This window comes from Theropithecus gelada, chromosome 9 (assembly GCF_003255815.1).
Source record: "Theropithecus gelada isolate Dixy chromosome 9, Tgel_1.0, whole genome shotgun sequence".
Taxonomy (NCBI): Eukaryota; Metazoa; Chordata; class Mammalia; order Primates; family Cercopithecidae; genus Theropithecus; species Theropithecus gelada.
This window is the reverse complement of record NC_037677.1, coordinates 109,073,942-109,100,302: the sequence shown is the minus strand read 5'-3', so window position 1 is coordinate 109,100,302 and position 26,361 is coordinate 109,073,942. Positions and strand designations below refer to the sequence as shown.

Genomic DNA, 26,361 nt, shown 5'->3' with positions numbered 1-26,361 from the left:
AAATATAGTAAGATTCAAAAAAAGGTTAGCTAACATCATTCAAGGAATATTATACACCCATTAAAATGATCAAGAATTTACAAAAATAGAAAATACTAATGTTACAATCTTTGATTTTAAAAAAATGTGGGATGGGTGTGGTGGCCCACACCTGTAATCCTAGCACTTTGGGAGGCTAAGGTGGGTGGATCATGAGGTCAAGAGATCACGACCATCCTGGCCAACATGGTAAAACCCTGTCTCTACTAAAAATACAAAAATTAGCTGGACATGGTGGCGCGCACCTATAGTCCCAGCTACTCAGGAGGCTGAGGCAGGAGAATCACTCAAACCCAGGAGGCGGAGGTTGCAATGAGCTGAGATCATGCCACTGCACTCCAGCCTGGCAACAGAGCGAGACTCTGTCTCAAAAAAGTAATGTGGATCAAATGACCTCATTGTTATGTAAAATGAAACAATAAATTATGCAAGGGAGAAGGGGAGAGAAGATTGGAAAAAACAAACCGAAATAAAAAATATGGTTCTTTGGTGGTAACAGGGCTACTGGTGATTTTTTTTTCTTTTTTACTCTTCTTTATTTTCAGAATATTCTATAATGACCAGGTATTATATTTACACAGAATCAAACAACAAATGTAATTTTTAAAAATATCAGGCGTATTCATTAAGTGTACACAGTAAAGAAAACTTTCTTTTCTGAGGTAGTTCTGTCTAGCCTTTCACATTTCTTTTTAGAATGCACTTATGGTCCTGTAAGAAGGATCAGCTGATGCTATGTTTACCACATATTACCACTGAGACTACCCAAACCTCTAAAACATGTTTTCATGGTTTTCCATAGCTTCCACAGAAATAGAAGTAAAATATCCCAGGAAGTTGTAAGTACAGAAAAGATAAAATGTAAACAGAAGCATACGTTCTTGACCTTTCAACAAAAATCAAAATTTAAATTCACCTTTCTCATTTGAACTTCTTTAGTCTATCTCAGGTTAAAAAAAAAAAAAAGAATATGGGTACTGGCTTTACTCATAAACTCAGATACTCAAGTTGTCCATTCACCTATGAAAAGAGAGAGTACAGGTAGTATCAGTAAAAGCTTCAAGCTGTTCCACAACATCCTTTGAACCCTGACCTAAGGGACCAACTCCGATAGTCTGCAGGTAGTTGGATTTCTAGGACCATTCAGCCTCACTGCTGAGACTGTCAATAGAAGTGCCATTCTCTGATGTAGACAGCTCTGCACTAGGAGCTGGTCTAACAATCACATCACATAGCCTGCCAAACAGGAAAAGGCAGCATTCGGGCACCACTGACCTGGGATAGAAGTGAACTTGAGACTGGGGCTAAAAAGCTCTCTTTTTAACATTCATTACGATCTAATCATTCACCCCAAATCCTTCTGTGTATGTCTTAAAGGAAGTTCAGCTTTGTTACAAGAAAAAAGAAATATGCAACTATATAAATCAACCACAAGATGGTGCTAGCATCATAGCACAATATCAGAGAAGTGAAAAAGCATTCAACACACCATGTCCTCATAACCTTTGGAACCTTAGACTGGCACACCACTTACTTGTTTCTTTCTTTTTCTATTTACTGAGACTTGGTCAAACATTTTATACAATTTGGGGGGGGTTTTGTTTGTATAAGTTTAGGGTTTTAAAATTTGCTTTGATTTTCTTAAGAAGCAAACAGTAATCTTAAACTTGAAAAAATCCTTAACTACATTTTTTTCCCTCTTGGCTGGTTCATTTTTCTGGAACATTCTGACATGAGAAGGCCCTAGCTAACCTCATACCAATGTTGAAGGAAGAAATTACAAGAACAGCTTACAGGAATTCTAATTTAAAAAAAAAAAAAAAAGTTGTTTTCAAATACCTAAACAGACTATTAAATTTTTGTGGAAACTCGAAGGCGGGCAGGTTGTAAAGGATTATGAAGGGAACAGTAAAATGGGTGCTTAGTTACTGGATTTTGATTCTGGCTCCAGAAAGCAGTGTTACTTTAGAGTAAGTCATTTGGTCTCCTTGGTCCTCCATTTCTTCATCTAAAAATAAGGTGATTAGGTTTGACCTCTTCTGAACTTAATATTACTAACTTCCTTTGAGGCTACACAACAAGCCAAAAATGAACAATACAGGCTGTAAGAAAAGAAAAAATCAAGAAGAATGAAATTAGGTAAGTGAACAGAATAATCAGGAATGGTAACAGTATAAGTGGGCATGTAAGTATGACCACTAACTTTCCTTAACACCCTCCCACACACACGATGCTGACTGCAAACTACCACATGAATTTTAAAATCCTTTAAACAGGTATTTAGTCAGTTACAAATTATATTCTATGATAAGCCACTATAATGAAGAAAACCAAAATATGCCACCCCAAAATATACTTCTTTGGCATATTTTTAAGATGGCTATTCAGGGGGCTACAAACACAAGAATGGCTCTGAAAAGCTGGAGATATGCATTTGTAGAGGAAATCAATATTAGTGAAGTAAACAGCAAATGCAAAACACGCTTTCTCTGAGCGCCCCCACCCTGACCCCTATCAGCTTTACCCAGATCTTGGAAAGATGAACTCACAGGAAAAGGAGACTGAAAGTCTGACGCTCTTTGATTTTATTTTATTTTATTTTTTGAGGCTGAGTCTCGTTCTGTTGCCCAGGCTGGAGTTTAGTGGCACGATCTCAGCTTACTGCAACCTCCACCTCCCCGGTTCAAGGGAGGCCTCGGCCTCCTGAGTAGCTGGGATTATAAGTGTGCGCCACCATGCCCGGCTAATTTTTGTAATTTTAGTAGGGATGGGGTTTCACCATGTTGGCCAGGCTGGTATGTGAACATTGGTATGCGAACTCCTGACCTCAAGTGATCTGCCCGCCTCAGTCTCCGAAAGTGCTGGGATTACAGGCGTCAGCCACTGTGCTCGGCACTTTTAAAGGTAACAGAGAAAGCTTTACCACAGGTTCCCATCCATTCTTCTGGGGGGCTGCTGCCTGCGAGGCTCCATCAAGCAGAGCCAAGACAACCGTTGCTTGCCTTCCTCCCCTCTCGCTCTGATAACCTGTTCCCACACTCCAAACCTCTATGCTTTTCTGCACAGTATAAAAACTTCAGTTATCTGGCCCTACTTTGAGTCTCATACTTTGTGTGTGGCCCCTGTACTTATGCACACAATACATTTTGTTTGGTTTTTCCCATTAATCTGTTTAGTGTCAATTCATTTTAGCATACTTCGACTCGACCCTTGAGTAGGAAAATTTCAACTTTCCTACAGTAAAGAGCAGACTATTACTTTTCATTCTCTGATATATAAAATTATCTGTTGAGGAATTAAGAAACATTAAATCTACACTGAACTTTCATTTCCTGCCATGGTGGAGGAATTGGTACAAGACAAACCCTCCTGTTCTAAACAACTGTGTGAACATGGACAAAATGCACGAATCACTTGTTTTCCAAAGTTGGACAACAAGCAATGGAGCAGTGTAATTCCTCAAAGAAGAAAAACATGTGCAATGAGCCCGGCATGGCTCTCAGCCTGGAGGCACTTTCCCGATTGCAGCACATGGAGGGGGAGCCCACAGGGAGTGCAGCAAGTCACTGAACTTAGGAGGCAGACACTGGAGTTAGGACTGCTGGGATGCATCATCAAACATAGCAGGGTAATGGTGAGAAGCAGCCACAAAGAGAAGGAGCTCCAGAAATCGAGAAAGTGGTCCCCTAAGTCTTTGGCTGAAAATGAACTTGCATATGTAGAGGACGAGACCCCACGAGGTCTCACCCCGAGAACAGGTACTGGGGAGTAATGGATTGAATGGATGTTTTAGAGGTTGCCCAGAGCAGAGAGATGGAATTCCAAACAAACATAGGGGAGAGAGCACTTACTAAACACTCCAGTCTTTCAGAAGGAACCCAAGAAAGGCCACACCATAAAAGTAGGGCTACTCTAAACGTGTCCTAACAAAGTCGAACCATAAACTCTGAAAGGACCAATCTGATTTGCCGGTAAATTATCTAACTGCCTGAATAAAGCCTCACATTCTCTAAAGCATGCATTGTCAACAGGAGCAATATCATGTCCACAGAGGCAAAAATTAGTTCTTGGGAGTATGATGAATCTTAAGACATTACAAAGATGTGTGGCCCTCGAAGGAGCCATAGTACATAAGAGATGTACAGATACAGAATATCTGTGGTATTAAAATTTCATGGGGGAAGGAGTGGGATGATTAGGAAAAACATGTCTAAAAAGTATCCTTAGAGAAGTGATAATGAAAAAAAAGGTTGAGATATACTGTTCTAAAAAATAGTAATAAAATATAGGCTTTATAACAATATAGAGGTCATAACAGCAAGTATTATAAAATTATTAGCCATGTGAAGAAGCAATGGTACAGGTCAGAATACCTAGAAATTGACCTGGATTTTATTCAGCAGACAATGAGGACTCTGGGATTTTGTGTAATGGCATGACATATACAGATCAGTGTATTTGAAAGATAATTATGGAGTATGTAGAGGGTTTTGAATGACACAAAAACAGAATTAGGAAATCATACTACAATTATACAGATAGAGAAACCATGAAGGCTTCCAGTAGTAGAGATACTTCGGTGGTAGATCTGCTAATTCTCAATGACGCAGTGGATGTACAAGCTTGAAAAATTAACGATAACTCTGAAGTAACCAGTACTTGTTGAATCTGAGTGTGTTTAAAAGACTCTGGGATAAATAGTAAGAAATATAAACCAAGAGGTCTGGGCTACAAATACCAGTCAGTATAGACGCAGCCATGGAAGGAACGGGAAAGATGATAACACACAGAGGAGGTTATGGGAGTAAGTAGTGAGGAAGCCTGAAGGATCCAGGCATCCAAAGGGTAAGCAGAGGAGAACGACGGGCTGGGGAAAGAAAGCAAGTGGACAAATGAGTCAAAGAAAACAGTATTGAGCTGTCCTCTGCCCCTCCCCATGGGCATAAATGCTCCCTCAAAGTCTTGCTATTACAAGGGGAACAGGAGAATGGCTTCAATTGCAATAAACACAGAGCTGAAGAACCATCTCTGCTAGTCTTTCTTGAAATTCAGTATTTCTAGATATGGTATGTCAGCATACAAAAGCTATCAAGTATCTTTAAATAGATATTCTCCATTCATTTAAAAAAAGGATTAAATCTATAAAAGAAATAATAATTTAAAAAGGGAGTTATGTCAATATTTTCTACACTCTATTCAAATATATCATGTGAGGTGGTGTGGTAAAATGAAGAAAGCTGTAAAACAGGAATCGAAGGACCATTCACTTCTCAAAGTCCTCCGGTGACTTTTCATCAACCCAGAATAAAAGCCAAGGTCTTTACCACAGCCTACAATGCCGTCACAGATCTTTCCTCTGCTTCCTCTGCAACCACACACGTTTCGTCCTCTCTCACTTAAACCTCAGAGAACACCCGAGCAAAAATGGCCACAATCACCCTGCTGGTCACTCTCTATTCATTTATTCACTTTACTTTATGTAATGTATCTCTACCTGAAATTATACTATGTATGTATTTGTTTGTTGTCTTCCCCACTAGACTTTTCCCCCGCTATAATTTAAACTATATGACAACGAGAACTTTATCTTGTTCACCACTGCTGCATTCTAGCACCGAGGACAGTGCCTGACACACCATAGTACTCAAGAAACGCTCGTTGAATGAAATCTATAATTAATCTAAGCTTCTTTGTTCTATCATGTGTAAATGAGGATAGTAATCCATATCTGCTCTGTCTATTCTACACACAGTGAAATGAAATAATGTATGTTAAAGTAATTTACAAACTGTAAATCACTATTCAATAGAAGTAGAGGTGGTGAAAGATGTTTCCTAACATGGTAGAAGAAAGCTGTGGTAGCAAATATACATATAAATACATGAATTGTTAATGATAGTCTATATCAAGCTAGTCCAACCCATGGCCAGCAGGCTGCAGGCAGCCCAGGATGGCTTTTTGTGGCCCAACACAAATTCATAAACTTTCTTAAAACATTATGAGGTTTTCTGCGATTTTTTCTTTTTTTTTTTTTTTAGCTCATCAGCTATCATCAGTGTTAGGATATTTTATGTGTAGCCCAAGACAATTCTTCTTCCAATGTGGCCCAGGTAAGCTAAAAAATTGGACATCCCTGGCCTAGAGAATAAATTTTTAGTTTCATAGTTGTTGGTTCCATTTTTCTTTATAATAGAAAATATAGCCCGAAAGGAACACTTATCCAAGTATACAATTTCCAGATACCTAAACGACTTTACCCAGTACTGTACTCTTTGGGAAACAAGAAAAACTAAAGATTGGGTTAGCTGACTTACAAATCACAGAAATAATTTAACTTCTGAAAAAAAAAATTAAGAATAAAAGATTAAAACTGACCTAAACATTACAAACTGAATTGTGTCTCATAAATTCCTATGTCGAAGTCCTGATTCCCATACTGAGAATGTGAGTGTCTCTGGAGATAGGGTCTTCAAAGAGGTGATTACATTAAAATGATGTCATTCGTGTGGGCCTTAATTCAATAGGACTGATGTCTTATATGAGGAAACCGGGACATGGAAACGTGCAGAGGGAAGAGATATGAAGACACGGGGAGAAGCCACCTAAGATCAAGGAGAGAGGCCTCGAAAGGAACCACACCTGCCAACACCTTGAACTCCAACTTCCAGTTTCCAGAATTGTGAGAAAACAAATTTCTGTTGTTTAAGTCACCCAGTCTGTGGTACTTTGTGGTTGCAGCCCTAGCAAATTCATATCCTTTGTTTTTCTAGAACCCATAAGAAAAATCTTCAGAAAAGAGTTCCATTAAAAAAAAAAAAAGTTCCCAAAAAAGTTTCATTTTTTAAGCAAGCTAAAATAATCTTTATAAACATGGTATTTTTGCTTTCATCATTTATACTGAAACTTTAACTTCAGTTAGAATTTTCTCAGTATATATCTGAGTTGTTCTTAATCCAATTTTCTCACTATATTTCATATTTTTACTGAGAAAAACTAGCCTTTCACAAAGCAGTTGGAGAAAATTTTACATAGTACAGAGCACAGACTTAGGCATATACATTTATTTTATCAATTTGGGCTCATCATGAGTTTTAATTTGTTTTTTTAAATTAATAGGAGCACAGTCTAAAAGGTATCAGAGTTATTGATGTGATCCACCTCAACTTCTCAGGACAACAGCCACTCAAACACAAATCAAGCATGCATAACTGCAAATCACCCTATTTTCAGACTCTGGGAGGGATTTCTACCAGGTCCACTGATGTTGGTCCTACAGTGGAAAAGTATACGGCAGCCTAGAAGGTGTAACCTCCAAAAAGCAAAACACCTAAGGCAAGAACTGAGGCGGAAAGATCCTTACACATTCTTGACTTTCCTTGTGAATTTGGGCCCCAGATTCAGAAATACAGCTGATTCATCACCCAACACACGACTTTTGTTGCTCATAGGTAAGACTCAGATCTTTCCTCCCCTGTATCTTTCTTTTTTTAAATGTGAGTCATATGAAATTTCATTAAGTTGCTGAAAACCTAATTTCCTGTGCCAGCCTAAAAGAACCGTTAGTTGTTATTGTGTTAACTTCTTTGACCTTTCATCATTGGCGGGGTTTTAAAAATATTTTTTATCTATATCTTTTTATTTTTAATTGCAGTAAAGTCACATAACATAAAATTGACCCTCCTAACCATTTTTAAGTGTATGGTTCAGTGGTGTTAAATACATTCACATTGTTGAGTAACCAAACTCCAGAACTTTTTGTAAGTTTCAGTCTGGCAAAACTGAAACTCTTTGCCCATGAAACAACTCTCCATTTCTCCCTGCCCTCAAGTCCCTGGTAACTACCATTCTACTTTCTGTTTCTATGAATCTGACTACTCTAGATAACTCTTATCAGTGGAATTATGTAGTATTTGTCTTTGTGAGTGACTTATTTCACATAGCATAATGTCCTCGCGGTTCATTCAAGTTGTTGCATGTGTCAGAATTTCTTTTCTTTTTTAAGGCTGAATAATGTTCCATTGTATGGATATACCACATTTTGTTTATCCATTTATTTAACAATGGATGCTTAGGTTGCTTCCACCTCTGCGCTATTGTGAAAATGCTGCTATGAGTATGGATGTGCAAATCTCTCTCCGAGACTCTGCTTTCAATTTTTTTTTGGACATATACTCAGGAGTGGAATTACTCAGCTGTATCTTTTCTACTCCTATTAATGTCTAATTACTAACAACTTTAACATTATGTCTTTACATTTATATCCTTAAATTTGCTATAAAGCAGATAAAGTTGAAAGCCAGATATATAGGAAGACACAGCTAAATATTCTCATGAACAATTAATATAAAGGATCACAAATAAATTATCAATTGAAAGTGGTTTCTTTTATCTTTTGGGGGAAGGGTATAATATATCCTATTAAGAATCTAATAAAGTCTATGGAGTTTATCCCAGGAAAAAATACACATGGAAACATGCATCCAAAAATACAGATATGCTTTCAGGAGATTATGAGCCCCTGAAGTCCAGGAGCTTCAAATGTACAGGCTGCATCTTAAAGGCCAGAAACCCTGAAAGGCCAGAAACTGAGTTTCAAAATTTTAATAAATGCTAAGTACCAGTAATACCATTCACACTCAAAGGGCTGCATGACTTGGATCCATTTGTGAGTCATTAATCCAATATACCTTAAATTCCACCATTAGCTCTCTCTAGAACCATTTTTTAGATCCCTAACTCATAAAGAATGAAAGCTGTTACTTGTCTTCTACACGAGCCCAAAAGACTGTGCATTTAATGCTCACTGAGGCATGAGAAGGAAACAATAAAAAAAAAAAAAGTAAATATGACAAAGGGTCGAATTTGACTCACAAAATCTGTTTCAAGTTTTCCCATTTCTTGTTTGTAGCTTCTCATTCTGTTGCTGTACATCCCTCGACTTTGGGGTGGTATCTCTCGGACTTCCAAATCCATCTGTTCAAGCTAGAAGGGGGAGAGAAAAATGTGATTTAAACCACATTGTTACTCTTATTTGAACAAATGTTTACGGCTGAAAGGATCTAATTCCAGTTCCTCATTTTTGTAGTTGAACAACCAGGCTCAGGGTGCTGAATGATCAAATAACACTGAAACTACTTTTACTCTTAATTTTTGTTTAGTTCAACAATTCTGAGTACTTGCCAAGTGACACACATTGTGCTCAAGTACATGCTTTGTTAAAACATACACATTTGGCCAAGTGCAGTGGCTCACGCCCGTCATCCTAACACTTTGGGACGCCAAGGCGGGTGGATGACTTGAGGTCAGGAGTTTGAGACCAGCTTGGGCAACATGGCAAAACCCCGTCTCTGCTAAAAATACCAAATTAGCTGGGCATGGTGGTGGGCACCTGTAATCCTAGCTGCTCAGAAGGCTGAGGCAGGAGAATAGCTTGAACCTGGGAGGCAGAGGTTGCAGTGAGCTGAGATTGCACCACTGCACTCATTCCAGCCTGGGTGAGACAGCAAGACTCCATCTCAAAAATATGGGATGGGATGGGATGGGATGGCATGGCATGGCATGGCATGGCATGGAATGGCATGGCATGGCATGGCATGGCATGGAATGGAATGAAAATAAAAATAAAAATAAAATAAAATCTAAAATAAAATAAAATAAACAAATTAACCCAAACATTCTTAATAATTTGATTTCAATATACTTGGAATAGTCCATCATTCAATCTAACCAGGTTTTGTCTTCTGACCATTAACCTCCACAACTATGGAAAGATAAAGTAAGCTATTATTTTCCATGGGTAATCCATGAAACAAGCCAAGCCTTATTTGGTGACCTTTATTCTGGCAGGTGTTTTCTAATTAGGAAAATCACATACCAACCAACATGTGATCTTTACCTTCATCCTAACTCCCAATACTTTATAACCACATTCATATGGCATTAAATGGATACAGTAATATGCTAAATTACATATAGCTCAGTGAAATCACAGCAAGGCGCTTTTTCTTTTTTTTAAACAACCTGCTATCAGATAACAGTTTGGATACAACACAGAAGAGTTTAATTGGCAGCAATGCAGAAATACTATAATGGTTTAGGCACAGGCTTTGAAGCCAGACTCTTACGTTCACATCATAGGCTCTACTACTTATTAGTCATGGAATCTTGAACAGGTTTCTTAATGTCTCTGTGCCTTATTTTTCCCACTTATAAAATAGTGTCTTTTTCAGAGCGGCTGTGAAAATTAAATGAGGCAATTCCTATAACGTACTTAGAACAGTGTCTCTTACTTGACAATTGCTAGATTAAAATTAACTCTAGTAATGATGATTGCAAGTGATGAAGAACATACAGCAAGCACTATACAAGATAGCAGAAGTGGCTTACTTGTAGTTGCCATTAAAAAATAAAAACCAGGCCGGGCGCAGTGGTTCACGCCTGTAATCCCAGCACTTTGGGAGGTCAAGGCAGGTAGATCACCTGAGGTCAGGAGTTCGGGACCAGCCTGACCAACAAGGTGAAATCCCATCTCTACTAAAAATACAAAAATGAGCTGGGTGTGGTGGCAGGTGCCTGTAGTACCAGCTACTCGAGATGCTGAGACAGGAGAATTGCTTGAACCCGGGAGGTGGAGGTTGCAGTGAGCTGAGATTGCATCACTGCACTCCAGCCTGAGCAATGGAGCGAGACTCTATGTCAAAAAAAAAAAAAAAAGAAAAGAAAACCCAGTAACAACAACAAATTGGCCCAGGCCATATCTGATAAAATCACATGTAGTTTACCTTTTAAAGCTTTCTAATAAGTTCCTTGCAGAACCCTATCAGTTTATCACTAATAAAACCTGTATTCAGTGTTAGCGACTGAATAACTATAGTAGCATACAGATAAACCGGACAACCACCTTTCAATTAATAGGACTCAATTTATTATAAAGAAAAAATATAATTTTAATTAGCCTTGATTTAAACAGGGATAGTTTAAATGATTATGTCTCAATATAAATGAGAAGCACCAATAAATAAAATCATTACTTAGCAAGACAATTATTTAAAACAACTCTCTGAAATAATCGATTATTTAGTTCTAACAAGGTAAACAGGATCATCCGGAAAAATAACTGCAAAAATACATGCATGCCAAAATCTGAGACTTAAGTATGTTTTTGTTGAAGATATTTTACATGGATACTAAAAACTAAATTAAAAGTAAGAAAGAAGAAGGAAACACACAACAAGCACTTAAAATGAAAGCAAGAATGAGGCTAATGTGCACTTGTTCCATGTTATCACAGCATTTATGTGGCCAATGCAGAGTGGGAGAAAAGATCATTGCAAGATGTTTAGTGTCCAAGAGACTAATACAAACCAGATGTTCAGGAGAAACACAATTAATCCCAATAGTCAAATCAAAAAAGTTTTTCTCCCAAGGTCCTCATCAAAAGGGCAGTATGGGCTGGGCAAAGTGGCTCACACCTGTAATCCCAAAACTTTGGGAGGCCAAGGTGGGTGGATCATCTGCGGTCAGGAGTTCAAGACCAGCCTGACTAACATGGTGAAACCCTGTATCTACCAAAAATACAAAATTAGCCGGGCGTGGTGGTGCATGTCTGTAATCCCAGCACTTTGGGAGGCTGAGGCGGGCAGATCACTTCAGGCCAGGAGTTCAAGACCAGCCTGGTCAACATGACAAAACCCCCTCTCTACAAACAAACAAGCAAAATTAGCCAAGTGTGGTGTTGCTCGCCTGTAATCCCAGATACTTGGGGCACTGAGGCATGAGAATCGCTTGAGCCCAGGAGGCAGAGGTTGCAGTGAGCCAAGATTGTACCACTGTACTCCGGCCTGGGTGACAGAGTGAGACTCTGTATCAAAAATAAAATAAAGAAGAAAAGCAACACACTCATATAGGGACACAATGCATAGTAACAAGTGAGTCATGCTTGTAGTAGTTGGCTTTTAAAATCCCAAATTAAGACACAATACTTTTAGTCCTTTTTTGCTCCATGTTTTACTAATTTATTTACATAAAAAAGTAGTAGATGAACCAGAGCTCTGGGTTTAGCAAACTAGGAGCAAATATTTACTCTATGACTTAACAAGATTTGGGACCTCCAATAAGTTACTTCATCTTTCTAAGTCTCAGTCTCCCTATCCATAAAATAGGAGTAGTAATAGTGTTGAGAATTACTTGGCCAAGGTTCTCTCATGCTCCTACATGTCTTGCCTGATATGTCAAGAATACAAGGTCCTGAGCACTCTATCTGAGCCATTTTTCAGGATTGTGTTTGCACGGAGCTCAGGGAGAGGAAATAATGTGTCCCCCTGGGACAAACAACAGCCTTGCTTATAGGCTGCTAGAAAGTGGCACATTTTCTAGGCTCTCATTCCATTCCTCTAAGGCATTCTAATGCTGTTGTAAGCCTGCCTACAACATCTAGGCCTGCCTGCATCACCACTGTGGGAATTCAAACTCAGGAACTGATGCAACCAGCCTGAAACACTGGCAACTGCTTTTGTTGTGGATAATAAAAATCTTTTGTATCTGACCTAGGAGTCTCATGTCTTCTCTAGTCATCTATGAAACTGTAGCAAGCTCACTTGAGAGCTTGCAAATAGGAGAAAATATCAGACCCTTTATCATTTTTGACAAATAATATTGTCTCACATGGTTATTGAGAAAATTAAATATTATAAAGCAAGTAGAATTTTTAATCCAGTGTCTGGTATCCAGTATGCCTTTATCCAGCATTAGCTATTTACAGCTGTTATGAAACGTATTATGATGGAATAAAAATCAGAGACAGATATTTAATGAATCACCTTTACTAAGAAGAATAAAATCCCAAGAAGCTATTAAAATCTCTTCAATTTAAAAACTGACAAATTCTGAATTATAAAATGCCAATCAGCAATGCTTCACATTTCCACAATGTATAAAACAGGCTAGAGGAAGGCATTAGCTGAAATGGCTCTGGCTGTGTGTTAAAATACATTACTGTCTGTACATACCAGTTCTTTCGCTTCTTCAAGCTGTTTCTCCACATTTGCAACCATCTGTTTCTTTTCATCTGAAATAAACAATAATACCAAGAAATTGCTAAAGATATGAATAAATTTAATATTTTAAAACTTCAATGTTTATATGCCTTTCTCTTTTCTGGCCAATCAGATTACAGAACATAAGGCAAAAGAGCGTATCATTCTTTGGTGGGTTCGAAACCACTTCAAGCCACTGATTCTAGGCTATCTAGAAATATATAATCCGATAGAGTACCTAATTATTAAGAGATACCATTTTTAAGAGAGACACATTTTTAAGAGAGACTAAAAATTATGTTGCCCTTTAGGAGAGACTAAGTTAACAAGAGCAGATTTGTGCTGGCCTGAGGAATCTGAAGTCACAACTTTAATAAATTGGGAATAACTGATTTGTTAATACAATTTAAAAGTCATATACAAAAACATTGCCTAAAACTGGGCAAAAACAATCCTTTAAAAATTGTACTTTCAGTAGCATGGAGAATCATGATTCTCCACGGAATAAATATTTGAAGTTAGGACTACTGATTCCAAACTGAAAGCTACTATCTCACTCAATGGTTATGGGATCCTGGGCAAGAAATTTTTCTCTCTTTTTTTTGAGACTCAGTCTGTACTCTCTAAAATGGAAAAAAAATATATCTTATCTACTAGATTACTTTTAGCTCCAATAAGCTTGATGCAAGTGACATCACTTTAATATTATAAAGTGCTAAGTCTCTGTATGTGGTTTATTTTTCTAATACAATCAAGTTATAACCCAACTGTAATTCCCTTCTCTAGGAGAGAGATGTCCTGGCAGACCATTTCAGAAAGCTTTCCCATACCCTCATTCCAACCAGTCAGCCTATTTGTTCACATACCCTAGTTAAGTTTCATGCAAACCAAATGTATTGAACATCTCTAGTTTTTGTCTGCCTGCATCCTTCTCTTCTCAGGCAACAGCCCCTACTCTCTTCAAAGGCCCCCTTCCTCACCAAGCGGGACAATGAAAATGCTATCTCCATAAAGACTCTGCTTCTTCAGTCACAGTGAGTGACTTGGCAAATGACAGGCATCTAATCCTAGCTGGGCTAATCTTAGTAACTCAATCCTTTGGCCACATCCATCTGGGGGTTGGGTGGTGGGATAGGCATATATGAACCAGGGAGAAGAATCAAAGTTCTAGAGCAAGGGGAAAGTCTTTTCCTCTCTCCTGGTAATGAGAAAATGAGCCTAGAAGCTGCTGGCATCCATTGGTCTAGCTCCAAGAAGCAAGCAAGCAAGCAGTGGCTGAAAATAAATCCTGCATTTAAAATGAAACACAACTGGGAGACAAAGAGAGAGAGAGATAGTTCCTGGCTTGAAATAACTGAAATGGCTTGACTTTATAAAAGCTTGACTTTACCATAGTTTGGTTGCTTGAGCCAAGAACTTTGTTGTTCTTTGTTTAAAACTGGGTTTCTGTCACACAGGAGCCTAATGAGATTGACTAACACAACAGACTAGAAAAGTCATGAAGCTTGAAATGGGCACAACACCTACCAGCTGACCAGCCTTCAGAAGGACAACCAATCCTAAGTGGGGAAGCTTTAGTAGAAATTATTATTTCACTGGCCAGGTGCAGTGGCTCACACCTGTAATCTCAGCACTTTGGGAGGCTGAGGCGGGTGGATCACGAGGTCAGAAGTTTGAGACCAGACTGGCCAACATAGTGAAATCCCGTCTCTACTAAAAATACAAAAAATTAGCTGGGTGTAGTGGCGGGCACCTGTAATCCCAACTACTCGGGAGGCTGAGACAGGAAAACTGCTTGAACCCAGGAGGTGGAGGTTGCAGTGAGCCGAGATTGTGCCACTGGACTCCAGTCCGGGCGACAGTACGGGACTGTATCTCAAAAAAAAAAAAAAAAAAAAATTATTTCACTAAGACAATGATTAGATTATTAGTAGATTCTGCTAATCCTAACCCTTTCCCTTTGTTATCCCCAAACTGTAGAGGGGAAACAGTTGTCACATAAGGTGTTTCATGTGTACTCACAATATTTCTCCCTAAGAAAAATATGCGTTTGGGATTAGAATTCCACTTAATTTTCCCTCCTTGAAAAGTTAAATCTACACATGGCCAGATTAAATATTTAATAGATGATCCCAAATTTATTTGCTTCTGGGACATTTCAATCCTTTCAGTATCTTCACACAGTTACAGTTAGAATAGCACTATATTTTTGTAATAGAGAAAAATATAAAAAAAGACAGGCCTATCTTGGATCAAAAGTGAGATGGTGTATTTACACATCAGGAGGAACATCCTATTCTCTTTAATGTATTCAGTTGATAGGAAAGTCCATGCCATGGACCTCCAGGACTAATAAGCATCAGTTTTTCTCATTAGCAAAACAAAACAAAGAAAGAAGCCTCCCTTGACCTGTATTCCCCTTTGCTAATATTCCTCTCCTTTCATCACCAGCCAATTTTCTTGAAAGCAAGGGTACAGACTCTGTTTCCCTTCCTCATCTTCCCCTCCACTTCCTGTAAACTAACTACTGCCCCCACCATTCCACTGAAATTACTCTTACTACATTAATAACCCTTCCTTTGTCCAAACTAATACACATTCTTAGGTCCTGTTTTTATTTCATCTTGTGGCTTCTTACACTTTGCTCCTCCTGTCCTATAACTTTCTCCTCTACTGGCTCCCATGGCACCCTGATCTGGTAATTCTCCCGAACGCTCACTCCTGTCTCACGGTCCTCTGCTAGGCACTGTATTTTTCAGGCCATCTTTTAACCACTGATGTTTCTTGGAGTTCAGTCCTTGCCTTTCTTATGACCATCATCTATGTCTCTGGGCAATTTCACCCATTTTAAAACTATCATATTATGTATTTATGATCCTAAATCTTTATCTCTAACACTGATATATTTCCAGGCCTTCAATCCTTTAATCCCAATGCTTATGCCCATCTCCACCAGGCCCACCTGGCAAACCTCTATGCAAAACTCTCTTCAGAAATCATCACTTCTTTGAAGGCAACCCAACATAAGAGTTAATCACTCTCTTGTACATAAAATACGTATAACTCTTATGTCATCCTAATGATTTATCCCTCACATGAACAACCTTTCAGCTTAGCAGGGCTCTGGGAAGACAAGAGCCATGTCTTAATCATCTTTATAGTCCTACACAATAATGAACTTGGCATATACAATCAGTTGTCAAAAAATGAAAGTAAGTTAAATAAATAATGCAGAACAGAGCAAGAATTTGCAAAAGAAGCTATGCTACTAACCGCCTTGGTTTCCCTGCCCCCTCTCCCATTTAATCTTCCTAAAATTTCGCTTCGATGGATCAGTTGAGCTTAGCAGTTAAGATCCTCGACATTCCAGAGCCAAGCATCCTTTCCAACTTTATTTCCAACTACAAGCTTTCTCGTATGCAGTCTACAGACAGACTGTTCATTGCCACCCAAACAAATCTTGTTTTTTCTTCTCTAAATCTTTGTTAAGCTACCATTTAGGGTTCTTTGGCTGAATGCGACAGAAGTGAATCTGGCTAAACTAAGCCAAAAAAGAGAATTTGTTAGAATAATGTGGGGTGGCTCACAGAATCAATGGACAAAAATGAGCCACCCAGTTTGGGAAAGACAGTATCAGGAGTAGCTCAGGGTACCAAGGGAATAGGAACATACAATCCCTGCTAAAGAAAAGTCTTGAGCAGCTCTATTCTCTTTCCTTGGTTCATCCTGATCAAATTCCTGGCAAAAAGTCTATGAATGTCCTTGCTTGGGTAATATGTTCATCTCTTGACCTACAGAGGGCAGGGCAGTCTGTCAGTTCTATTAAGACTGGAATAAAGGGGTTTAAGTAGTTCCTCAATAGGAGATTGAGTAGATAGAATGAAAGCTGCTGGGTGTAACAGATGCCCACTGCATCCATGTATGGCAACCTCTTATAATATAGTCTTTCCCTGTTTCTGTCTGTCCAAACCCCACCTATCCTTCTGGGCAAGCTCCTGAGACATAACCTCATCTCCTTTGAATTCCTAGAGTTCTTTGCTTGGCTCTAGGGGGTCTAACGGTCATTAAAAATAAGGTTCTGCAGTTTCCTCTTTATTATTTTTTTTTTTTTTGAGATGGACTCTCGCTTTGTCGCCCAGCCTGGAGTGCAGTGGTGCAATCTTGGCTCACTGCAACCTCCGCCTCCCAGGTTCAAGTGGTTCTCCTGCTGCAGCCTCCCGAGTAGCTAGGACTACAGGCATGCGCCACTACACACAGTTGATTTTTGTATTATTAGTAGAACGAGGTTTCACCATGTTGGTCAGGCTCGTCTTAAACTCCTGACCTCCAGTGATCCACCTGCCTCGGCCTCCCAAAGTGCTGGGATTACAGGTGTGAGCCACCGCGCCCGGCCTGCAGTTTCCTCTTCAGGCTCATCTCTGGCTCCTTGAAGGCAGAGACTACTCTTGACAAATCGTGTCCAATCTCTGTATTTAGCATAGAGAGCTGTACATGGTAGGGGCCATTAAGTGCTTACAGAATGAATAATTCAGTCTTAGCAGCCGCAACATACTTATTAGTCACAGAGAAACTGAGGAGAAAAGACTGGGGCAAATCTTCCCATATGAATGACAAATTTCCCTTTACAAAAAAAATAATTAAATTGGGATAGAGGTGGAATTAACACAATTAGATTTTTTTTTTTTTCATAAAATTCATTTCGTGATGGTGCTGTCAGAAACAATGATGGAACTGAGACATTCTTTGATTGGTCCTTATAGTGTTCCTCATGTTTTTAAGAAGACAAATCTTAAAAGTGATGATTTAGGGGTAAAGTATGAAGGAGGGAGGGAGGGAGGGAGGGAGGGAGGGAGGGAGGGAGGAAGGAAGGAAGGAAGGAAGGAAGGAAGGAAGGAAGGAAATAAAGGAAGGAGAGAAGGAGGGAGGGAGAAAAAGAAGGAAGGAAGGAGGGAGGGAAAGAAGGAAGGAAGGAAGGAAGGAAGGGGGAAGGAGGGAAGGAGGGAAGGAAGGAGGGGAGGGGAGGGGAAGGGACTGAACTAGATGACCTTGGCAATACCTACCAACACTAAGTTTTGGTAACCTGGCAACATTTACATGTGATTCCCAAAAGAGATTCATTCTGCCCACCAGAAATGACATCTCCTTTCAAATAATATGTTCCTGGGATTCAGACCTTTGTAACTAAGGGCTATCATTAATGTACATGGTGCTCTGTGTTTAATATTATTAGAGTCAATCCTTAAAACAACCTTTTTGAGGTACTATTACTATTCCTTTCTCAAGTCATTAAATAAGATCAGAGATGTTAAATTATTCCTGAAAGTTCAACAACTAATAAACAGCAGAGTTGGAACTCTAATGGGGTGGGTCTGTTGTCCTGAACTGAGCTGTTAACTGCTATATGTATTATATAAAATGTACTATTTAATATATAAACAAAGTCTCCCACTGTTTTTCTTTTCTTTTTTTTTTTTTTTTGCCTATAAGCTTGCTAAGTGCCGATGTACATACACATAAGTCTTAGCATAGTATGTACAATCTTTTCTTTCCTACTCAATATATTTTTAATTAGTTTTTTTTTTTTCTTTTAGAGACAGGGTCTTGCTCTGTCACCCAGGCTGGAGTACAGTGGCATGATCATGGCTCACTGTAACCTTAAACTCCTGGGTTCAAGGGGTCCTCCCATTTCAGCCTCCTGAGTAGCTGGGATGACAGGTGCATGCCACTATGCCCAGCTAGTTTTAAATTCAATTTTATTTTGCAGAGATGGGTTTTACTATGTTGCCCAGGCTGATCTTGAGCTCCTGGGCTCAAGTGATCCTCTCACCTTGGCCTCTCATTTCCTAGTCAATATTAACAGAAGTGCTTAGTGACCATATACACACAAGTCTTTGCACAGTATAATTATTTCTTGATATTTACAGAAGTGCTTAATCGGCACAGAACAACCTCATTAAAGTGAAAGTGTCAAGGCTCACTTGAATTCAGTTACTTGTACCTGTCTTTGTGCAATGTAGATATGTTAAAATAAAACTAGCAGCAGCAATTATGTATGTACTGAGAAATGTGGAGTCAAACCACTAAGAGAGGAACAGATAATTTTTAAATGGGTATATTACTGATGCTACCCTGTGTAACATGGTATAGAATGGTCAGTTTTGAAATAAAGCAATTCTAGAATGATCCATCTGATAATGGATTAACGTTGGAGATACTAGCATGAACTTGTGTTTAACATACTATATATACAAATGATTACATATGCAAATGCTTGTAGATATGTTCATATACACTTGCTCTGTCAGCTGAGAGGTACCAGAAGCAACAACACCCCAGGAGTAATGCGCACACCTAGTGTCCAGATCTTGGTTTCTAATACCCTTCTTTAATTAAAGGAAACAGGATTCCTCAGAGAAAGGGCTGATTCCAGCACTGAAACAGGAAATAGAGGAAATGATCCTGGAGTATCTTATACTATCAGAAAATAATAAAGTCTTTAAAAAAAAGGAAAGAAAAAAGCCAAAATGATAGGGGTGTATCAAAAGGACACAGAAGCCAAACGAAAAAAAGGCTCCCAATGGTCAAAGCTAAAACAATTTGAGCAACACGAAAATAAAGTAGTATTGGAATATAACACAAAGGATAAAATAGATATCTATGAGTCCCATACTGATGTAAATGACTGAATAAGTAAATAAATGAATAGATAAATCTCTCTTACATAAAAAGAATTACAAATAATTTATGTAATTACTTGGCTTCAAGGAGGTAGAGCGTAACTCTCCACTCCTTAAGTATAGGCTATGCATATATGATTTTCTTACAAATAGTATGGAAAAGGGAGGGAAAGATTAACTTTAAGTGGAAAAACCTGGCAAACACTACCTCAGCCAGGTGATAAAGGTTAACGTCAGTAGTGGTAAGTCATGTTGACAGCATGTATCTTGATACGTGGTGAAAATGATGCTTTACCTCTGTGGTCCTCCTCCTCCAAACCCAGAACTCCAATCTAATCATGAGAAAAACACTGAGCAAATCCCAGTTGAGGGATCCTTCTAGGAAATATCTGACCAGTACTCCTCCGAACTGTAAAGTCATCAGAAACAAGGACAGTTTGGGAAACTGTCATAGCCATGAGGGGCCTAAAAAGCCATGAGCACTAAATGTTTCATGGTATCCCGGATTGGATCCTGGAATAGTCAAAGGACATTAGGTAAAAAGCAACAAACAAAACAAAACAAAATCTGAATCAAGCATGACCTTTAGTTAATAATAATGCATCAATATGGGCTCACTAGCTGTAACAAACGTACCATATTAACATGATGTTAATCGTAGAAAAAACTGGGTGTGGAGTATATGGGACTCTCTGTACTATCTTTGTGATTTTTATGCAAATTTCAGACTGTTCTAAAATAAAAAATTTATTAAAAAAAAAAAAAACCGAAGCCATTACTTAGGTTGACTAAATTGACCAAATATACATATAGACAACATACAGATAAATATATAGATCTATAGACGCATACACACACACTTGTTTATATGAATGTATATTATTCAAAGATGAATACAACTCCATAAATGCTTAATTTTTTTTTTTTTTTTTTTGAGACAGAGTCTCACTGTGTCACCAGGCTGGAGTGCAGTGGCACAATCTTGGCTCACTGCAACCTCTGACTCCCTGGTTCAAGTAATTTTCCTGCCTCAGCCTCCTGAGTAGCTGGGATTACAGGCACGCGCCACCACGCCCAGCTAATTTTTGTATTTCTAGTAGAGACGGGTTTCTCCATGTTGGCCAGGATGGTCTCGATCTCCTGAGCTCATGATCTGCCTGCCTTGGCCTCCCAAAGTTCTGAGATTACAGGTGTGAGCCACCATGCCCAGCCCTAAATGCTTAAATTTTTTGAGACATAACTGGGCCATCAGTAACCACTAAAGACTATCTTCCCTGTACGCTCAATTGAAAAAGTTGGACCTTGCCCAGTAGCTCACAAAGCTGATTTTGAGGTAGCCTGAATCCTAACAAGGAAGAAACTATTGTAGCAGTGAATTCCTGAATTAGAACTGGAACCATCCCTTCAACTGTAACCCTCTAGAGCAACAGAAATATAAGGCAAGTCACACATGTGATTTTAAATGTCCTTGTAGCAGCATTTTGTAAAGTTTTTCAAAATAAAAAACTTCAAAGTTAAGAGAAACAAGTAAAAGTAAAAAACGTTAAAGTTAAGAGAAACAAGTGAAACAAGTGAAATTAATAATTTTTTAGTTTTAATACTATGTAACCGCATATATCTAAAATGTTATCATTTCACAATGTAGCAACAGCCACATTTCAGGTGCTCAATAGCTACATGTAGATATTACAGCTCTAGAGCCAAATATATTTTAAGCAAACCACAGTATATCATGAACAAAAGCCAACTTTTCTGAATTATTTCACTGCAACCACCTTGTAAAGTCAAGAGACAATCATAGAAGTGTGTTTATGCCTTCATCCACATGTGGCTAAGTCTAGATCGTCTAGACAATCCTCCAGGGCTTGGCATAACTAATCCACTAGACTCAGGTATTTCCTTCCGGAAAGGACACCTGCCTTGTCCGACTCCATTTTCACTTCTCTCCTCTGACTGCCCCCGCTGGGATCCTGAGTTCAAAGCCCACTTCCAAATTCATATCTAAAATGCCCTAATCACTTATCTCCTTTCAAATGTGTTCATCAAGAGAAACTGACCTAATTCTAGTCTAGGGACAGAAAGGAAGCAAGAATTGAAGTGTAAGATTTAAGACTTCAATTAACATGACAAAGTCTGAAGATCGGGGTCCTGGCTAATCTTACCAGCTGCTGTCTTCAGCAGCAGCAGTAATATCATTAATGGCTAGTATATCATGCATTTTCTGTGTAAGAACTGTGTTAGTGTGTTACATGCTTTATTTCACTGATTTTTACATTACAAGGTTGAAATTATTACTCTGTCATCCCCATTCTACAGATGGAGGAGACAGGCCTAGAGAGGCTAAGCAATTGTCCATGACTGCACATCCAGTAAGTGGCAGAACTAGGGTTCTAAACAGATCTGATGTCATGTCTGAGTCTGAATCATTTTGCTGTAATACTTTCTTGGTACAATTCTGAGGACAGCCATAAAGTGACAGGATTCACAACAGATCATTATCTCTCTGTGAATGGTAAAGTAGGCAACGAATTGCAAAAAGATTACCTTGTTTAAGATTCTTCAGGAAGCCTACTTCATGTAACAGAATCTTTGCACCAGAGGAAAACATTCCCCACTTAAGAATTCACTCCCATCACTAGAGGAAAAGGAACTTCACAATAAAGTACTAACTGTAGAGTTTCTGCTCATCCCTTTTCCTTACTTTCCCACAGAACCATAATAATTTAAAAAAAATTTTCAAATATACTGCCATAAGGGTATTAAGAAAGAACTCACCCATCTCAGTTCAATTGCTAAAATTAGTTAAGATTCAAACATTTTAAGAGCAAAATCTCTTTATTGTTTAAAAAATATCACAGAGTAATCGATTTCTTTCTTAAAATAAAAGTTTTAAATGTTCACTCTTCTGTTCTTTTTGGAAGCAACACTTTAATACATTGTAACATGCACAGCACAAAGTTCATTTCAATAGATCTACCCACTCTACTTGAATTTAAGTAAGTTATTATGTTGGGGGAATGAACTGCTTTGGCTGGAAAGTTTGCTCCAATCTTTATCCCTTTTAACTCAAGTAAATTATAGTTCACCTCCTCTGGGTCACTTTTAGCTGAACACTGCACTTGCTAATGATGCCCAGAGAGAGATTATACTTACTTGTCATCAAACTATTTTTGCCATGGTTATATATATTAATGTCTGTTAATCTACATACATACATCTGAAATTCATAACTACATGGATATATTTTTCTTCTTTTTCTATTTATCAATTGGAAATAGATTATAAAAGGGGCAAGCACAAGTCATTATTAAGAAGGCAACCACTGTATTTTTAAGAATTATGATTAGGCCAGGTGCGGTGGCTCACGCCTGTAATCCCAGCACTTTGGGAGGCCGAAGTGGGCGGACTGCGTGAGCCCAGGAGTTTGAGGCCAGCCTGGGCAACATGGCAAAACTCCATCTCTACAAAAAATATAAATAAATAAATCCAAAAAATATCAGCCAGGCACAGTGACTTGTGCCTGTAGTCCCAGTTACTTGGGAGGCTGAGGTGGCAGTAGCCTTGAGCCGGGAGGGAGAGGTTGCAATGAGCTGAGATTGCACCATTACACTCCAGTCTGGGCGACAGAGCAAGACCCTGTCTCATAAAGAAAAAAAAAAAAGAATTATGATTATTCAATAATACAAGTCAGTAAGCATTTTTCCAGAGCCAGCAACGCAGTCTCCTTTCAATTGTAATGGAGCTCCTGTGTTTGGGCCTTACATAATACTACAGCTAAGGAGAGGCACAGTTTTTTTTAATTTATTTATTTGTTGAGATGGAGTTTCGCTCTTGTCGCCCAGGCTGGAGTGCAATGACGCAATCTCGGCTCATCGTAACCTCTGCCTCCCGGGTTCAAGCGATTCTCCTGCTTCAGCCTCCTGAGCAGCTGGAATTATAGGCACGTGCCACCACACCGGGCTAGTTTTGTATCTTTAGTAGAGACAAGGTTTCTCCATGTTGGTCAGGCTGGTCTCGAACTCCCGACCTCAAGTGATCTGCCCGCCTCAGCCTCCCAAAGTTTTGGGATTATAGGCATGAGCCACTGCGCCCCACCCACAGTTTTATTTTTAAGGTACTGAATTCAAACAGTTTCCTTTTATGTGTTAAGAATTGTTACATTAAAATATAAAGGTAAGAAAAAAATTGTAACACGATCTGTTTTCTTGGAAATAGTTTTTACAACTTTGCATGCAAGGATGATTTTGTTACCTTGTAAAACAGCTTCCTAATACAAAAGCTAATAACCCAAAGAAATGTTTCTACTGCTAAAACAATTACAATTAAAAATGAGTAAAAGTCTAACTGGAACCACAAGTCCTGATACTCTGAGGCTCTGGGACTCAATTCAAAGGAAGTAGTCTCCAACAATAACAAAAATCAAGATGATCTCCGGCAGTGGAGAAAAGCAGAACTGAAGAGAAGAGGCGAGGTGATGTATCATGAAGAGGTGAGGCCATCAGCCACTTTCGACACAAAAATCTCTGAGGCAGCAGAGCTTGGTGGTATATACTACCTTGGTTCTCTCCTCTTGTTCCCTTACTTGGACTCATAAACCTCTTTAAGACATCATCCATCTCCTCCAGAACTAACTGGGGACTTCAGGAGATGAGTGGGGTGTAAGTTCAGAGATCCTGGCTTCAAGCAAATATCCCTATTAACAGAAAATAGGTGAGGGGAAGAAAAACAAAGAAATAAGGGGAAAAAATTACTTATAAACACGTACGTTTTGGGGGAAGTAGGGAAAGGGAAAGAGGAATGACAACTTAGGTCCGGGAGAAATTACTGCTAGTACCAGGACAACTGGGCAAGTGAAGTGCCCACCAATCCGAAGATTAATGAGCGCATCCCCCTTTCTACACTTTATATCCTGGAGCTAGGGTAAGGACAAGCCTAGCAGCCAGATGATGGTTCAGTTTCCCTAACAAAACTAAACAAAAATGTAAAATCCTTTTCTGTGATTAACTACTCAAATCTGTAGAGAAAGATAATCCCCGAAACAACATTTTCCAAACCGAAGTTACAAAAGATCATATTTATATTCACCTGCTCATTCACTTATTTTTCTGAGCCCCTAATAAGTAAGCACCAAGCAAATCAGAGCCAGCTCCCACCTTCACAAAGGTGACAGTCTAGCATAGAAAATCAGATGTGCTAAAACACAAAAGCAAACCCAAAAACAAAAACACTTCCAGATGGGAGATGTGAATTTTTTTAAGTGTGAAAAACTATCTTGTACCAACTTTGACATAAAACTGCGTTATACAATAAATCCCCAAGACGGATGAGAAACAAGAAATGGGGATGGAGGGTATGAAAAATACTAATGCTAATACAGTAACTAACAACACCAAAGGGGCTTTAAATATGTTTTTTAAATTTAATCTACCTAACAACCCCATGAGAGAAGTACAATTTTCCCCCATTTACTAAGAAAAGTTGAAAGAGACTAAGCAGTCTGCTTAAGAGGCACAACTTTTATTTTATTTTATTTTATTTTTATTTATTTGAGACGGAGTTTCACTCTTGTTGCCCAGGCTGGAGTGCAATGGCGAGATCTCGGCTCACTGCAACCTCTGCCTCCCCAGTTAAGAGGCACAACTTTTAAGTGACAGTGGTGGGATTTGAATCTAGGCACCCTGATTCTTACCTCTATTTTGCCGCATATAATTATAACAATATTATTACTAACACAACAACGCCGCTGTAGATTGTAGATCCATCAACTACGTACTTTCATTCATTTTCTTTGAATACTCACATCTCTAATTAACAAACGAAAACATTAGGACTCTTAAGACGTTAAGAAACGTTTCCAGGTTATACAAGTTCCAAGGGAGTGAAGTCGGGATTCGAACTCAGATGACTCAGATTCCGAAGGCTCTTTTCACGGCACCCCACACCCGAACTTGACTCTTTACCCTCAACCAAGGCAAGCCCTACCCCTCCGGGGAACAGCCAGCACCACCCACTCCAGCCTCGCGCCTCACAGACACACTTGTTCGGGCGGCGTTCCACCGCCCGCACCCTCCCCGCGCTCCCCAGCACCCTCGCCCAGTCGGGCAGAGCTCTCACCAGGCGGGAGTCGTGGGACCCTCGCAATCTTGCTGGTGATCTCTGCAGTGAGCACCGCGAAGTCCTGCTCGTAACCTTCGAAGTCGGACGACATGACGGCTCCGGAACGAGTGGCCCAGGCCAAAGCCTAGGTCAGGGAAACGGCCTCGAGGGGCAGCGAGGGGCGCCGCGGCTTAGGAACCCCGGGAGGTGCCCCCGAGAGCAGAACGGAGAACCGGGAACAGCTCTCAACCCAGTCGCTTCCTGGTTGTTCGTCGCGATCTCGGTTCTCCGAAAATTGGGTTGCGTGCGTGCTTTATTTTCCGCTCCGTCTTTAAGATAATTAAGTTCGCTAAGGAAAAGCGCCCCAATTAGTGGCCCCCCCAAAAAAGGTATGAAAATATGCAGGTTCTGAGGGATCACTAGGAGAGGTTTTTTTTCCCCTTCGTGTTCTGGGAATCGGCTCCGGATCCCCACGCTACAGGTCACAGGAACTTGCTTCCGGAGGGAAGTTTGAG

At 39.3% G+C, this 26,361-nt stretch overlaps 1 protein-coding gene across 4 annotated transcripts in view; it reads right to left on the bottom strand.

Moving 5' to 3' along the window:
- VTI1A (vesicle transport through interaction with t-SNAREs 1A) overlaps positions 1-26,343 on the bottom strand; it is a 367,819-nt gene extending 341,476 nt beyond the window's left edge. For 3 of the 4 annotated variants that reach the window (XM_025395799.1, XM_025395802.1, XM_025395801.1), the window contains exons 1-3: positions 25,865-26,343; positions 13,047-13,105; positions 8,911-9,021 (exon numbers count right to left, since the gene is read on the bottom strand). In XM_025395799.1, coding sequence (XP_025251584.1) covers positions 8,911-9,021; positions 13,047-13,105; positions 25,865-25,958 — 264 coding nt within the window. In that variant the 5' untranslated portion in view covers positions 25,959-26,343. The remainder of the gene's footprint in view (positions 1-8,910; positions 9,022-13,046; positions 13,106-25,864) is intronic. The other variant, XM_025395800.1, reaches the window with a different exon arrangement.
- Between the last annotated feature and the right edge of the window lie 18 nt (positions 26,344-26,361).